This window comes from Pan troglodytes, chromosome 20 (genome assembly GCF_028858775.2).
Source record: "Pan troglodytes isolate AG18354 chromosome 20, NHGRI_mPanTro3-v2.0_pri, whole genome shotgun sequence".
NCBI classification, from domain to species: domain Eukaryota; kingdom Metazoa; phylum Chordata; class Mammalia; order Primates; family Hominidae; genus Pan; species Pan troglodytes.
In genome coordinates, this window is record NC_072418.2 from 52,626,116 (window position 1) to 52,642,638 (window position 16,523).

A 16,523-nucleotide genomic window follows, 5' to 3' on the forward strand; every position below is an offset into this window, starting at 1 on the left:
CCTTTCAAGTCTCTCTTGCTGGTTTCTCATCTACCTACAGACCAGTGGTTTGTCTCACACATACCCCCCACTCTCCCCTTTTTTTTGGAGATAGGGTCTTGCTCTGTTGCCTATACTTGCACTGTTATATAGATACAGTGGCACTATCATGGCTCACTGCAGCCTCAACCTCCTGGGCTCAAGTGATCCTCCCACTTCAGCCTCTCTAGTAGCTGGAACTAAAGGCATGCGACACCACGCCTAGCTAATTTTTAAAAAAGAATTTTTATGGGAGGCCAAGGCAGGTGGATCACTTGAGGTCAGGAGTTCAAGACCAGCCAGGCCAACATGGTGAAACCCCATCTCTACTAAAAATACAAAAATTAGCCGGGCATGGTGGTGGGTGCCTGTAATCCCAGCTACTTGGGTGACTGAGGCACGAGACTCGCTTGAACCCGGGAGGCAAGAGGTTGCAGTGAGTTGAGATCACGCCACTGCACTCCAGCCTGGGCAACAGAGCGAGACTCCGTCTCAAAAAAAAAAAAATTGTAGAAATGGGGTCTCCCTTATGTTGCCCAGGCTGGTCTCCACCTCCTGGGCTCAAGCGATCCTCCTACCTTGGCATCCCAAAGTCCTGGGATCACAGGCATGAGTCACTGTGCCTGGGTGGTTTGTCTCCTTTATAGGGCCATATCCCCCTTCACAGAGTAATGTTTGTAAATTAATAAAGTGAAATGTACAGGATTACAAACCGAACCAATTACAGTTGATCCTCAGTATTTGTAGATTATTTGCAAATTTGCATCCTTGCTACAATGTATTCATACCCCAAAAATTAAGGCAGTGCTTTTGTGGTGTTTTGGAGGGCAATGCTTATGCACAGAGCTGCAACAAGCTAAAGACCTGATGTGCATATTTGCATCCTTGCTACAATGTATTCATACCCCAAAAATTAAGGCAGTGCTTTTGTGGTGTTTTGGAGGGCAATGCTTATGCACAGAGCTGCAACAAGCTAAAGACCTGATGTGCATATTTGCAGCTGGGCTCCTCTTGCTTCAGCTCAAACACTGGAAACAAATGTCCTTTTCTTGGTTTGTTTAGTGCCATGCTTTTCAATTTTTTTTTTTTTTTTTTTTTTTTAAGTTAGAGTCTCGGTCTGTCGCTCGAGCTGGAGTGCAATGGCTTCATCCTGGCTCACTGCAACCTCCACCTCCTGAGCTCAAGCGATTCTCCTGCCTCAGCCTCCCAAGTAGCTGGGATTACAGGCGTGTGCCACCAGTCCTGGCTAATTTTTTTATTTTTATTTTTATTTATTTTATTTTATTATTTTTTGAGATGGAGTCTCGCTGTGTCGCCTAGGCTGGAGTGCAGTGGCACCATCTCAGCTCACTGCAACCTCTGCCTCCCGGGTTCACCTGATTCTCCTGCCTCAGCCTCTGGAGCAGCTGGGACTACAGGCGCCCACCACCACACCCGGCTAATTTTTGTTTTTTTAGTAGAGACGGGGGTTTCACCATATTGGCTAGGCTGGTCTCGAACTCCTGAGCTTGTGATCCGCCCACCTCAGCCTTCCAAAATGCTGGGATTACAGGCGTGAGTCACCGCGCCCGGCCAAATTTTTTTTTTTTTTTTTTTTTTTTTGAGACAAGAGTCTCGCTGTGTCACCCAGGCTGGAGTGCAGTGGCGCGATCTCAGCTCACTGCAAGCTCCGCCTCCCGGGTTCACGCCATCCTCCTGCCTAAGCCTCCACGCCCGGCTAATTTTTTGTATTTTTAGTAGAGACGGGGGTTTCACCATGTTAGCCAGGATGGTCTCGACCTCCTGACCTTGTGATCCACCCGCCTCGGTCTCCCAAAATGCTGGGCTTACAGGCGTGAGCCACCGCGCCCGGCCGCCCGGCGTAATTTTTGTATTTTTAATAGAAATGGGGGTTTCACAATGTTGCCCAGACTGGTCTCGAACTCCTGATGTCAAGTGATCCGCCTGTCTCCGCCTCCTAAAGTGCTGGAATTACACCCGTGAGCCATCGCGCCCGAACCCTATTGTAAATTTTAAGTCTCAGGCGTTTGCCAGCGGCACGCCAGAGTATAGCCTGCGCGGAGGCCCAGAAACCAAAGAGCGAGCTCATTCCGGGATTGGAGAGAAGTGTGAGCAGAGGGAGGGATCGGGGAGAGGAGGGGCAGGACCCACGCATTCGGCCCTTTGCATTCAGCTTCATTCAACTAGGAACTTTTTCTGCAAATCAAGGAAAGCTTCCCGGAGGAAGTGGTGCCTAAGCTGTGCTCTGATTCACGTTTAGAAGCTGACCAGACAAAGAGAGGTGGGCGTTCCTGGCAGGGGGAGGGACTTGGCAAAAACCAAGTGGCTTGAGAGGGGTTGATGGTTTTAAAAAACTTGGAATGATTATGTCAAGGGCTAGGGATTTAATGTGTTGACGACGGACTCCTATTCCTCACTTGCTTCGGGACCCCAGCTATGCCCTTCGTCTCTCTGGGCCTCTCACCGATTCCGTTTTTCCCCCAGGTAATGAGAACAAGCTCCCTTTTTCCTCCAGACTCCCCCCGGGTTGGGAGGATCCACCGAGTGGACGAGGAGTGATAATTCCTTTGAGCCAATCGTTGGTGCCTGAAGCCCCGCCTTCTTCCCCACCCGTGGGCCATTTGCCGTGTTCTCCTTGAGGCCGGCCGCTTGGCGAGGGTGGGCCAAAGGCTGCGTGACGTCGCTTCCGGATAAACCAATGGCAGCGATTAGGAGGCGGGTCGTTTTGGTGATGGACAGGTGTTTCAAGACGCCCCTTTAGCGCGGGGCTCCCCGGGAAGCTTTGAGGCGGTGCTGGGTGTAAAGGGGAGGGCATTCCTGGTGGATTTTGCCCAATCACCAGTCGCGCTTCTTGCAATAGACGGGCAGTTTTCCCCATCCCGGGTCGACTTGAGGGGGCGGGATTCTGGACGCCGGAGTTGGCAAACCCCTGACCTATGATGGACGTATTCTCTAGCCAATTACTAGACGGTATTCTCAGACGGGCCGCCTCCATTGCCAATGAAATCTTCCAGCGGGGTCGCGGTAGGCGGGCCGCGGACCCTCTGGTATAAGGCGGTCCCGGGGGAGTGAGGAGAAAGGGGGGGTCTTGGCGGCCGGAGGAGGAGTAGGTGCGGGTGAAGATGGCGGCAGCCGAGGCCGCGAACTGCATCATGGAGGTGAGCGCTTGGAGCGCCGCCGTGGGCGGGAGGCGGCTTTGGGTCGGTGTTTCACGCCTCTGTGGTGGGGAAAGGGCTCTAAGTTGGCGACATGGGGTTGGAGGTCCCCCGCCGCACACGGGGGCGCCGCACGTTCCACATCCGGGGATATCGTTTGAGGTGACGGCTCCCTAGCTTTCAAGGGCCTTCGGCATCCGGCCTAGCGGAGGGTCTTATCCCCCCTCCCACGTGGAGGAGGGCTGGGGGCGCTTCCGGCCAGGCCCCCACGTGGCCGCTGCGCGGTGGGTGGGGAGGGGGTGTGCCGAGTCCAGTGGCCCAGCGGGCTCCACGTGCGGGACAAAGGCCCCGCCCCCGGCCGGGGAGGGGCGCCCGGGGGGGGCGGGGAGGGGGTCCGACCCTCCTGACGCCCCCAGCCCTCCTCCCCGGGGACCTGGGCACACGCCGTGGGGTGTGATCGACCTGGGGCCCTCCACGATGTGGGGAGTCTCTTGGGAGGAGCAGTGCTTCTCAGCCCTTTACCAACCTCCTTCCGAGCTCCGGGGGCATCTGTTGGGATATCGGACCCGGTTTTGTGCGTTCTGGGTTAGGGACTGGAGGAAAACCAAGAATGGGGTCGCCCGCCGACCCCGTTTCCCGTCCCAGAATTCTCCCCCTCGCCCAGGGCTTTAGGAGTTGGGGGATGGGGCATGCCCCTGTGACCTCCCTCTGGGTGGTGGTGGGGCATCTAGATAGAGATTTTCCCATTAATAGGCGCCGTGCACCCCCTTGTGGCCATTTCTGGGTGTGTGGGAGGGACATCTTTTTCATGGGGCGTGTCCTGAAGCCCACCTCCCGTCGGATTTCTTCCTGGCGGGCGGAGGGTGGAGGGTATGTCCGCTGGGAAGGAGTTGTGGGAAATACGTAGGCTGAGAGCTTTACCCTACTGGAGCCGTTTATCTCCCCCGGGCCTTTGTGAGGGTGCGAGATGACCTCCCTCTTCCTGAAGCCCTGTGCAGGGTCCTGAGCCCCGGGGTCCTGAGAGTGGGTGCCTGAAATGGTTTCGAGTGAGGTTTGGTTCTCGTGCAGCCATGTGGGGGAGGTTTCAGTCTTGCGTTTCAAGCCCTCTGGGGCTGGGGTTGTCTGGCGGTAGTTTTCAGTGGTATTGAGAAATGGGCCCCAGTGGGAAACCCCCTCAGCACCTTTCTTCTTATAGGCATCCCCGCTGGCTTGGGAGAGCTGGAGGGAGGGTGCTTGGAGCCTAGTAGGTCATGGCCTGTGACGTGGCCCTTCTTGGAGACTTGGATAGTGGTCACATCTGGAAGAGATGTAATCTGATGGGGCCTCTGTCCTTCCACCCCTTACCTATGGCATTGGCTGGAGGGGCAGGTCAGCTCTCAGCTGTCAGGATGCAGCTCCCAGGGGTCACTGTAATGACTTCCCACCCTCTTGGCTGTCTCCTGCACCTGGGGCTCTATGGATGGAGGAAATAACTTTCCCAGAGGTGGCCTCAGGCTTGGCCGCACCTGGAAGTCTTCAGGGCCTGGGATGGGTGTCTGAATGGGGGCGATGGCCTGACTCCCCAAGCCACTTTTCTTTTTTTTTTTTTGAGACGGAGTCTTACTCTGTCACCCAGGCTGGAGTGCAATGGCTTGATCTCAGCTCATTGCAACCTCCGCCTCCCGGGTTCAAGCGATTCTCCTGCTTCAGCCTCCTGAGTAGCTGGGATTACAGGCACCCGCCACCAGACCCAGCTAATTTTTGTATTTTTAGTAGAGACAGGGTTTCACCATGTTGGTCAGGCTGGTCTCAAACTCCTGACCTCAGGTGACCCACCTGCCTCGGCCTCCCAAAGTGCCGGGATTGCAGGTGTGAGCCACCGCGCCCCCAAGCCACTTTCTGGAGTCCTCTCATTCTTAGAGGGTCCAGGAGCTGCCCATCCTCCCTGGGACCCTACCTTTGTGGGCAGAGGGTCATAAGGGAGGGGGTTGGTTCCAGCTGGTTTTGTTTGGGGCTCCTGAGTCCAAGGCAGGAGCTGGGGTCTGGGGTACTAGCTCTGGGGAAGTACCCGTGTGCCACACCTCTATTCTGGAATCCTCTTAGACATGAGACTGGTTTGCAGAGGTGGCAGATGCCCTGTGGGCATACCCTGCCAGCCCCGCTCCCTCCTGCTATTCATGGCACCCTAGGATAGGGGTGTGTGTGTCAGGAAGTGTCACCTAATCTGGAGGAGATTAGGTGATGAGAGGGAGCGACAGCTGGCGGTGGTGGGTGCCAATTCCCCTGGCCTGGATGGGGGAGGTGTGTGGTCAGCTGCCTGGCCAGAGAGGGGCAGCGTTGGGGTGGGCCACCATCTCTCCAGCCACAGCTGGGATAGGAGACCCCCTTTCTTCTCCCTTCACTTTTCCCATCCCTTTCTTAAACACCCCACCTCATTACTTGCCCCCTTCGCCACCACTCCCCACCAAGAAGGAGAATTGCTGGAAACCCACCCCCCGCCAGAGCCCAGGTCCCGCCGCCCAGCCCTCCCACAGCCACTCCCAGTAGCTAATCCTTTCTCCCTGTTACTCTCTCCTAGAATTTTGTAGCCACCTTGGCTAATGGGATGAGCCTCCAGCCGCCTCTTGAAGAAGTAAATATCCTTTTGTGAGACCCCTCCCCACCCCGACCTCCACATCAATATATCTTGCCACACATCTGGCCCTTTCTTGAGGTCTAACCATACCCCTCTTGCTTCAAACCAGTTTACTCCAGGCCCCCAGACACTTAGTAGCAACCCCTCCAGGTTCACAGTCCCCGCTGGCCTCCCCCAGTATCGCGGCTACTTCCTTAACTCCACCTCCAACCCCCCTTTGCCCTTCCCCGTGTCTGCCCCCATTTTCCTTCCCCTCCCCTCCCCAGCTGTGGGCTGAGCTAGAGACGGGGTCAGAGAGACTGGAGAGATGGTAGGCGTGGCTGAGGTATCGGGGTGCTCCCCTGGATGGTGCTCTGGGGGGGTCCTGGAAGTGGAAAATGGGGTTGTTAGGTTTTGGGGTTCCTGGGGGGGCAAGATGGCAGGCGGGGGCTGTAGGGTTGTCATGGTATGATTTTGGGGGTTCTATATTCTTCAGGGAAAAGTAGGGAGCTGGAGGTTTAAGAGGCTGTGGGGAGCCCCCAGATCTGACCCATGATCCCATCGGCCCCCTCCCAGGTGTCCTGTGGCCAGGCGGAAAGCAGTGAGAAGCCCAACGCTGAGGACATGACATCCAAAGATTACTACTTTGACTCCTACGCACACTTTGGCATCCACGAGGTCAGTGGGGACAGTCCCCAAGGCCCCAATCTTAGGGGGGCTTAAATGTTGGGGAAGGGGTGGAACCTGTTTTCCCACGCATGCGCACTGCTTCCCCTGGCAGCAGGCCGCCCCCCTGCCCCTCTGCTGCGCACCCCCTAGGGTCGCCTCGCCAAGCCGTTGCCTTGGAGACCGAGGTTAGCCTGAATCTCTGCAGGGGCCTGGCGCCGAAGGCTGGGGTGGGAGAGCGCATGCGTGCCTGGGGCCTTAGCCAGAGGTCGGGCAGGGCCCGCTGGTCTCTGCCGCCCTCTAGTGACCGGCGGTGGGACTGCGCCCCGGCTGCTCCCGGCCTGACAGCTTCTGCACACTTCAGATCTGACTGAAGACACTGAAATCCCAGAACGAAGCTGGGGTGGCATTCTAAGGAATTTTCTTTTCCCCCTGAGGCCTTTTTCATAAAATTGTGGCAAAATATGCATAAAATTGCCATTTTTTATTTTTAGAGACTGTCTCGCTCTGTCGCCCAGGCTAGAGTGCATTGGTGCAATCATGGCTCACTGCAGCCTCGACCTCGGTGATCCCCCCACTTCCAGTTTCGGAGTAGCTGGGACCACAGGCGCGCGCCACCACGCCCAGCTGATGTTCTTATTTTTCTGTAGAGATAATCTTGCCTTGTTGCCCAGGCTGGTCTGAAACTCTTGGGATCAAGTGATCCTCCGGCTTTGGCCTCCTGAGGTGCTGGGATTACAGGCGTGAGCCACGGCTCCCAGCCTGAGGACTTTTAAAAGCCACGGTTCACTGGTTCTTAGGTAGCAGTGGTGAAGTCTGGCCAAGATTGGAGTTTAGACCATCTAATCTGATTTTTTAAAAAGGGAAACTGGCTGGGCGCAGTGGTTCACGCCTGTAATCCCAGCACTTTAGGGGGCTGAGGTGGGTGGATCATCTGAGGTCAGGAGTTGAAGACCAACCTGGGCAATATGGTGAAACCCCATCTGTATGAAAAATACAAAAATTAGCCGGGCATGGTGGTGTGCACCTGTAATCCCAGCTACTTGGGAGGCTGAGGCAGGAGAATCACTTGAACCCAGAAGGCGGAGGTTGCAGTGAGCTGAGATTGCACCATTGCACTCCAGCCTGGGCAACAGAATGAGATTCCATCTCAAAAAATAAAATAAAATAAAAATAAATAAATGAATAAATATAAAAGGGAAACTGAGGTGCATGGAAGAAAGCGAGAGGGCCGAGCTCTGGCCCTCCGAGCTCTCAGGACACGCTGTTCTCCAGCTGGGGATATGGGGCCCCTCACGGCGTCTCTGTGCCATTCTTGCCCTAGGAGATGCTGAAGGACGAGGTGCGCACCCTCACTTACCGCAACTCCATGTTTCATAACCGGCACCTCTTCAAGGACAAGGTGGTGCTGGACGTCGGCTCGGGCACCGGCATCCTCTGCATGTTCGCTGCCAAGGCCGGGGCCCGCAAGGTCATCGGGGTGAGTCTCCAGGGTGGCCAGGCGGGGCCGGGCCTGGGGGATGGAGGGGAGCCCATCAGGGCTCAGGGATTGGATGGAGGTGATGGGGGCAGGGGATGGGTCTTACCCTCCCTTCTTCCTGGGCCCTCAGATCGAGTGTTCCAGTATCTCTGATTATGCGGTGAAGATCGTCAAAGCCAACAAGTTAGACCACGGTGAGCCCAGAAAGAGGATGGGTTTGTGGGAGTGGAGGGGGTGATGCCCTGCTTCCCCAGGGCCCTCTGAAGAGCAGTGGGGTCTACGGATGACCACAGATTCAGCAGCTCCCAACCCATGGTCTTTTGGGCTGCCGGCCGCCTGAGAATCTGAGTGTCAAAATCACAGGCTTAGCACCGCAGTCTTAAAATTAGGGCAAGAAGCACTCTCTAGTTTCTTGAATGAGTAATAGAGTCACGTGGTTGGCCACCGAAGGCCCACAGTGAGAAGCCTTCCCTGTTTCCCAGCTGCCCTCCTCTGAGTTTAACCAACACTAACTTCCAGAGAAGTCTGGACCTACAAACACATACATATGTAAATGCGTTTACATTCTCGTGCATAATTTTCACGCCAGTAGCATTTCATACCAGCCTCTTGCCCTTGGCTTCTTACACCTGCTTGTCATGTCGTTTAACACTTTCCAGGATGTTGCGGCATCCGCTCTTTTCCATGACCACCATCATAGGTACATCCCCAGCATTTTTTTTTTTTTTTGAGACGGAGTCTCACTCTTTTGCCAGGCTGGAGGGCAGTGGCACGATCTCAGCTCACTGCAAGCTCCGCCTCCTGGGTTCAAGTGATTATCCTGCCTCAGCCTCCCAATTAGCTGGGATTACAGGCGCCAGCCACCACGCCCGGCTAATTTTTTTGTTTTTTTAGTAGAGACGGGGTTTCACCGTGTTAGCCAGGATGGTCTCGATCTCCTGACCTCGTGATCTGCCTGCCTGCCTTGGCCTCCCAAAGTGCTGGGATTACAGGCGTGAACTTTTTTTTTTTTGTATTTTTTTAGTTGAGACATGGTTTCACCATGTTGGCCAGGCTGGTCTTGAACTCCTGACCTCAGGTGATCCATCCACTTTGGCCCCCCAAAGTGCTGAGATTACAGGCGTGAGCCACCGTGCCATCCTGAAGTGATTTTTAAAAAGAGATTATTATAATGAACGCACGAGTCCGTTTAAAGCAAATTCCCACTGTGATGTAATTTTCCCGGTAAATGCGTCTGCTTGTGTCTTATCTAATAGATAAAGGCTGTTTTGAGAATGTGATCATGCTGTTACTTATTATATCAAGCCCACCCAGTTAAAAACAAAATTGCGGCCGGGCACAGTGGCTCACGCCTGTAATCCCAGCATTTTGGGAGGCCGAGGCGGGCGGATCGTGAGGTCAGGAGATCAAGACCATCCTGGCCAACACGGTGACACCCTGTCTCTACTAAAAATACAAAAAATTAGCCGGACGTGGTGGCCGGCACCTGTAGTCCCAGCTACTCGGGAGGCTGAAGCAGGAGAATGGCGTGAACCCGGGAGGCAGAGCTTGTAGTGAGCTGAGATCGCGCCACTGCACTCCAGCCTGGGCGACAGAGCAAGACTCCATCTCAAAAAAAAAAAAAAAAAAAAAAAAGTAACATCACCTGATACCCAGTCCACATAAAATTTCTGCTCCTGCCTCAAAAATGTCCAGAACGATGTATGAATTTTAAAACAGAAGGGTTCATGGCTTCTGCTCACGCAGTTCTGTGAACTGAAGTGGGGTCCCGAGGCTCTAGCCCCCGGGGGAGGTGAGGTGAGGGGCAGGCCTCCCGGGGGCTGACGTGGCCGCCCTTGTCCGCCCGCAGTGGTGACCATCATCAAGGGGAAGGTGGAGGAGGTGGAGCTCCCGGTGGAGAAGGTGGACATCATCATCAGCGAGTGGATGGGCTACTGCCTCTTCTACGAGTCCATGCTCAACACCGTGCTCTATGCCCGGGACAAGTGGCTGGTGAGGCCCCAGTGGGACGGGTGCAGCTCACGTGGGCTGGGGTCCAGGTGGAAGACGAAAACCACGCTCAATTTTTCCCACAGACGGGACTTACTGTGGGGGCTTGGCTGCAAGGTGTTAGAAAGCCACAGCCCAAGCCAGGTGTGACAGACCCTGGAGGGAGATGGTGCGATGTGGGGGGGGGTCGTAGGAACAGGAAATCCGTAGCAGCGCAATAGCCCAGGTCCTTAGGCCCCAGCAGGCCTCCCCGGGAGAGGTGGATGAAGCATACGGAGGGGCGGCCAGGGCAGGTGTGCCCTTGCTGCGTGTGGAACAGTAGGGAGGCCCGTGTGGAAGGAGGGTCTAGAACGGCAGCAGGAGGAGGAGTGGAGGTGAGGGGTGACAGGGCGTGTGCAGATTTTGTGGAGCCTTATGGGACCCCGTGCTTTTCCTCTCAGAGCAGCTAGGGAGGGTCTGAGGATCCCCAGAACCTCCAAGGGCCAGGAGCTGACTGAGGTGCCCCTGGGTGCCCTCTGGCGGCCGTGTGGGAAATAGACCAGGGGGTGAGGGGTGAGTGCCGCTGCGACATGAGGGTGGCTCAGACCAGGGCAGGAGGCCACATCTTGGAGGCAAGACTCAGGGTAGTGTTGCCAGGCCCCACCCTTCATGCCTCGCCCTGCCCCTCTGTAGGCGCCCGATGGCCTCATCTTCCCAGACCGGGCCACGCTGTATGTGACGGCCATCGAGGACCGGCAGTACAAAGACTACAAGATCCACTGTGAGCGCGGCCCGGGAGCTGGCGGGCGGGGCCCCGGGTGGGCTGCTGCGGGCTCACCCCCTCCCTGCCTGCCTCCCCAGGGTGGGAGAACGTGTATGGCTTCGACATGTCTTGCATCAAAGATGTGGCCATTAAGGAGCCCCTAGTGGATGTCGTGGACCCCAAACAGCTGGTCACCAACGCCTGCCTCATAAAGGTGAGGGGGTGGGCATGGCCAGGTGCCCCCTGGGTTGAAACCAAAGAGAGGCCATCACCTGGCCCTGGCGTGGGACTTTGGGGCCCAGAATGTTGGCCTGAGGTCTCAGAGCCTGATCTGCCAGCCAGAGGTGGTGCTAGAGGCCCAGGAAAGACACTTCGTCCTTTAAATATCTTTGTGAGCGCTGCTGTGTGAGAACCATGCTTGGCACTTGGCGTCTGGCGGAGGAAACACCCAAAGCTGGCAGCTAAAGCCCACAGCCCATGCACGGAAAGGCAGGACCCCAGGGCGATGAGCGGGTGCACATGCACGCGGGCCACTGCAGAGGAGCACGGGGCCAGGCTGGGCTCCGAGATGTGCCTGAGGTCCCAGCTACTCGGGAGGATCACTTGGGCCTGGGAGTTGAAGGCTGCAGTGAGCTGTGATCACATCACTGCACTCCAGCTTTGGTGACAGTGTTTTGTTTTGTTTTTTCCTTTTGTTTTTTTTTTACTTCTGAGACCCTGTTTAAAAAAAAAAAATACGGCGATGAGTATTTGTTGAGCTGGGATGTGTGAGCCGGGTGAAGCTGGGTGGCTGACCGGGGGATCCTGTCGGGGAGGAGGAAGTTGTTGAGTGGGGGAGGAGAGGAGACTAGAGGGGCAGGGACCCCACCCGGGCCACCCTCCTGAGAGCCAGGGGAACTGGCGCAGGGTTTAGGTTGGCATTTGTGTTGCCGTTTGAAGCCATCATGTTGTTGGACTTGTCAAGGGGTTGGGGAGACAGTGGAGTGGGGCGCCTGCATTCTAGGAGGTCTGGACAGAGTTAGGGTGGCACTGCCAGGTTTGGGTGTTGGAGAGGAGGGAGCAAGGAATCTGGGCTCGAACCCACATGGTTTATTGGGAGCCGGATAGGCAGGATGCAGAGTGAAGGAGGAGCCGAGGCTGGGTGCCAGTGAGGGAGGGCTAGCAGGAAGGGGACAGCAAGGTCACAGGCCCTCTGGGAGCTTAAGGGAGGGAGGAGGGGATGAAGCGAGGTGGGGACGCATCCCGGAGCTCGCCCTCTCCTGTCCTGCAGGAGGTGGACATCTACACCGTCAAGGTGGAAGACCTGACCTTCACCTCCCCGTTCTGCCTGCAAGTGAAGCGGAATGACTACGTGCACGCCCTGGTGGCCTACTTCAACATCGAGTTCACACGCTGCCACAAGAGGACTGGCTTCTCCACCAGTGAGGCGGGGCCCACAGGGCTGGGGGCCGTTCCCGAGCCAGGGCCGAGGGGCACCCACGTAGTGGAGGGGGTGACAGAAACGGGCAGAGGGAACCATGGGGACACGCGTGTTCCAGTGTGAGCTCTGCCATGTAGCAGTCACGTGGCCTTGGGCAAGTGACCTGAGTGTGCAGTGCCTCAGTTTCCTCATCCACAAAAGGCTGACACGGTCCCTGTCTCCAAAGCTCAATGACAGGGAGGTGACTCGCGGACAGCAGTCCCGTCAGCTGTCATGGGGTTGGGCATTCCAACAGAGGGAACGCAAGGGTGGGGTCGGGGGGGGGCAGCAGGCCGAGGCCGGCTGACCCGCCCGCGCCCCCAGGCCCCGAGTCCCCGTACACGCACTGGAAGCAGACGGTGTTCTACATGGAGGACTACCTGACCGTGAAGACGGGCGAGGAGATCTTCGGCACCATCGGCATGCGGCCCAACGCCAAGAACAACGTGAGGCTCCGGGCAGCTGGGTGGGAGGGTGGCAGCTAGGGCGGGGAGTGTAGATGGCGGGGGGAGTGGTGGGGGAGGAATGGTGGCAGCGGGGGTAGGGGATGGGGGCAGCCGGGGTGGGGGATGGGGGCAGCTGGCGGGGGCGAGCACCTCTGCCTATTCCCGGGTCCCCAAGCCCCTCAGCCCCATGCCTGTCTACACAGCAGGATTGCTTGAGCATTCACCAGAAGTTATGGGCCTGGGGACCCAGGCCAAAACCCTGCCCTCCTGGTGCTTCCACTCTAGACAAGGGGGTCAGTGACATGGTGATGCCAGTTGGAGGTGACCTCTGTCAGGCTGGGAGCAGGGCAGACAGGTGTTGGTGTGGGTGGGCTCCAGGGCAAGAGGCAGTCCCCAGTAGAGTGCACGGGGTTTTCTAGCCCAGCTGGGAGGCATGAGAGGAGAAAGGCAGCTTTTTGTTTTCTGCTCCCCTTTCTTTTTCCTCCTGAGCACTTGGCAGGAGCTGCCATCACCTGAGATTAGGGGGCTTCCGGGGGAGCTGGGGGCGCTTCTCGGAGACAGGGTCTGGGCAGAGATCCAGTGTGGTGGGTCTGAGCAGGCAGGAGGATGGAAGGCTTGGAGCCTGGAGTCGCCGGGAGTGGTCTGGGTTGGAAAAGTGGGTCCCGGCCGATGGGTGCGAGGGTGGGTGGCACTCAGGGCAGTCATGGAATGTGGACCCTGGGACACCCACGAGCCTGTGACAGCAGCAGTTGTCAACTGGGCAGTTTTACTGCCTCCTCCGCTCCCCCCCCCCCGAGGATGTTTGTCACCGTCTGTGGAAACATTTGTCATTGTCACTCCAGAGAAGGGGTGGTCCTGGCATCTGGTAGGTAGGGGCCAGGGGGCTGGTAAACGTCCTGCAACCACAGGACCACCCCCTACAAAGACTCATGCAGCCCCCGGGACCACGGCACTAGCTGGGAAACACATACTGGAGAGGGAGGAGGAGTCCTCGGGCGTTGGTGACTTTGTCTCGTCTTCATGTGCTGGAGGGTATGGAGGGAGGAGAGGAAGTGGAGACAGCAGGCTGGACCATTGCGTTTCACTGGAACGTTTGCCTGAGGAGGAAGTGGGCTTGGGAGAGGTTTTCTGCATTGCTGATGGGAATCATCTTGATGGAGAAATCCAAGGGCAAGGGACAGCAGCTGGGCTCTGCTCCTGAGTGAGTCTAGTGGGCTTGGGGGTGTCCACGTGGTGCTGTCCCTTGGCAGGGTCAGGGCAGCTGCTAGAGTGGGACCAGCAGTTGGGGTCTGCAGTGTGGAGATGGGCAGGAAGCCGGAGCCCGGTGCATCGACGCATAGCCTGCCTGCACCCCCCTGCCACCACCTCCTGGTGGGTTCCGCCCTCATGCCCCACCTCTCCCTGCAGCGGGACCTGGACTTCACCATCGACCTGGACTTCAAGGGCCAGCTGTGCGAGCTGTCCTGCTCCACCGACTACCGGATGCGCTGAGGCCCGGCTCTCCTGCCCTGCACGGGCCCAGGGGCTGAGCGTTCCTAGGCGGTTTCGGGGCTCCCCCTTCCTCTCCCTCCCTCCCGCAGAAGGGGGTTTTAGGGGCCTGGGCTGGGGGGATGGGGAGGGCACATCGTGACTGTGTTTTTCATAACTTATGTTTTTATATGGTTGCATTTACGCCAATAAATCCTCAGCTGGGGTCTGGCTTTGTTTCCTGGGGGCAAAGGAGGTTTGGGGTTCCTTTCACAGGTACTGCAGTGCCAGCCTCAGCAGTGGGGGGACCGGCCTTGGCACCTGCTGGTGGCTGCCATTCTGTGGATCTGCGTCTCCTGTCCCCCGTCTCTAGGCCTCTTGCTCCCCTTCCTTGGTTCCTTCTCAGGGTCCCTGTCCTCCACAGCTGTCTCTCAGGGTCTTTGTCCAACTCTTTTTATCCCTCTCCTGGGTCTGCGCCCCTCCCCTCTGCGGTACCCCTGTGTCCTGCCTAGTAGGGGATGGGGGTGGCTTTCCAGCACAGCCAGCCCTCAAGTTTCCCAGAACAGTCTCCCCACCTCCCCCCAACACTCGACATTGTTCCTCTCTGGCTGTTTTTTCCTGTTCGGGTCCCTTCAAGGCCCAACTGTGCCCAGCCCTCTGCAGCTGGGGACACTGAGTGGGTTGGGGGTGTATGTTTGCGAGGATAGAATTTCTCATGGGGGAGTGGCCCTGCTTCCTCCCCTAGAATGGCTTGGGGCTTAGGGCTGGGGACTTGCCCTCCATGGAGGTCAGTGGGAGTCGCAGCTGTAAGGTGGCAGGGCCTACCCATCTTACAGAGGCAAAGACGAGGTCCCTCTGCCTCTGCTGCAGACATGGCGTCTGCACCCACCCTTCCACCCTCAGGGCCTGGCCACGGGGTCCTGGGTCCCCCACAATACTGTGCACTCGACCTGGTTGACCCAGGACACCCTCCTCGTTGAACAGCCCTGGCTACACCTGCTTCAGTGCAACTGGAACCCTCACCAGCGGGTGCCTGACACCTCGGCCTTTTCTCTTCCGGAGGGGCGCTCCTCAGTGTGTTCGGGGTCTCCCTCGCTCCACGCCCTCCAGGGGGCCGCATGTGCACTCGCCCTGCATTGCCTGGCCCCCGAGGTTCCAGGGTCTCAACTGTCTACTAACCGGCTTCCCGACAGGGTGAGGGTGAGGTCGCATCTACAACCAGAGCCAGCGCTTCCCCGCCGCCACCCCTTTTCTTGGAATCCCGCTGCTTAGCTACCTGCGGGTGTCATTGGCCCCGCCCCATTTCCCCACGCTTTGAAGGGGGCGAGTCTCCACAGACCTCCCAGGGGGATAGACAGCAGCTGGTGTGACCCTACACACCCAGTGAGGGCTCTGGAGCCGCGGTGCGGGAAGCGGGGACCCGGGTTTGAATCCTGCCCCTCTGGTGTGGTGCGGCCTCTTCCCACAGACTTTTGGCCTCGCCTGGGAAGTGGGGACTGGCCCTGGTACCTGGCTCCAGAGCTGCACCCAGAGGCGATCAGCCCGGTGCGGGAACGGGGCGGGGTGGCTGCAACTACGGGCCACGGATCCTGACCCGCCCTGCCCACGGTGACTATCCACATCCTCATCCTGCTGTTGCTCCTCGCCTTCTCCGCCCAAGGGGACCTGGACACTGCAGCCAGGTGAGAAACCCGGGTGGCAGCAGGGACAGGGCGGGAGGGAGACCGTAAAGGGCGAGCGCCCTCTCCCGGCCGCGGAACGGGCAGGTGATCTGTAAGCCTCCCCGCTGGTCTTGGAGTGCTTGGGTGCCCACCTCCATCACGCTCCATCTCTCAATTCGGTTTGAACCCGGTTTTCTCCCACGCTCCCTCTCCAGGCGAGGCCAGCACCAGGTCCCCCAGCACCGCGGGCACGTCTGCTACCTGGGCGTATGCCGGACCCACCGCCTGGCGGAGATCATATACTGGATTCGCTGTCTCCACCAAGGAGCCCTCGGGGAAGGCCAGCCACGAGCCCCAGGACCCCTACAGCTATGGGCGCCGCCGGCGGCGCGAGGCGGAAGCCCGGCTGGGTTCCCAGGATTCCGGCCTGCAGCGAGGGGGCTAGCGCAGTGCCCAGCTCGCTGGGTGACCTCGGGCACGGCTCGTCCCCTCCTCGGCTTCAGTTTGCCTATCTGTATATTGGAGCTTCTACTCCACATTTCTTCTCCCCTAACTCCAGCCCCTGAAACCGTCTTCCCCAGTCCCTCCCTGGGCTGCGACTAGGTTGGACCTAGAAGCACACGGGACCAGGCTGGGCGAAGAACACTGACGCCCAGAGCCGAATAAACAAGAGTTCCGTGTTTCAGTCTCTGCTTCTCTGTACCTATTTCGACCTCTCAGTCGGGGCTGGGTCTCTAATATACCCTTCTCTATTAGCCATGCTGCTTCTCCCCCACGGAAGTCCCACTGTCTACCTTGAATCCAACCCGCTGTGGCGCCTTTCTTGCCAACTCAATCCATGCACCTT

At 57.8% G+C, this 16,523-nt stretch overlaps 2 protein-coding genes across 7 annotated transcripts; both read left to right on the top strand.

The window, feature by feature from the left end:
- Window positions 1-1,745: 1,745 nt before the first annotated feature.
- On the top strand, window positions 1,746-14,241 carry PRMT1 (protein arginine methyltransferase 1). 6 transcript variants are annotated; one of them, XM_063802089.1, is made up of 12 exons: window positions 1,746-2,126; window positions 2,227-2,299; window positions 5,731-5,784; window positions 6,343-6,444; window positions 7,757-7,912; window positions 8,043-8,106; window positions 9,762-9,904; window positions 10,574-10,661; window positions 10,742-10,857; window positions 11,914-12,064; window positions 12,427-12,548; window positions 13,956-14,241. In XM_063802089.1, exons 3-12 carry the CDS (start codon window positions 5,758-5,760, stop codon window positions 14,037-14,039), a joined length of 1,053 nt encoding a protein of 350 aa, XP_063658159.1. In that variant the 5' UTR covers window positions 1,746-2,126; window positions 2,227-2,299; window positions 5,731-5,757; the 3' UTR covers window positions 14,040-14,241. The 6 variants fall into 6 exon arrangements, with proteins under 6 accessions (XP_063658159.1, XP_063658161.1, XP_016792074.1 ...); XM_063802090.1 differs by lacking the exons at window positions 1,746-2,126; window positions 2,227-2,299 and adding exons at window positions 3,131-3,176; window positions 5,999-6,112 and having other exon boundaries at window positions 5,731-5,788; XM_063802091.1 differs by lacking the exon at window positions 5,731-5,784 and having other exon boundaries at window positions 2,005-2,126.
- Window positions 14,242-14,796: 555 nt separating this feature from the next.
- Window positions 14,797-16,361, top strand: ADM5 (adrenomedullin 5 (putative)). Its single transcript, XM_063800412.1, has 6 exons — window positions 14,797-14,802; window positions 14,919-15,044; window positions 15,126-15,209; window positions 15,484-15,520; window positions 15,607-15,697; window positions 15,892-16,361. Exons 1-6 carry the CDS (start codon window positions 14,797-14,799, stop codon window positions 16,277-16,279), a joined length of 732 nt encoding a protein of 243 aa, XP_063656482.1. The 3' UTR covers window positions 16,280-16,361.
- Window positions 16,362-16,523: the final 162 nt, after the last annotated feature.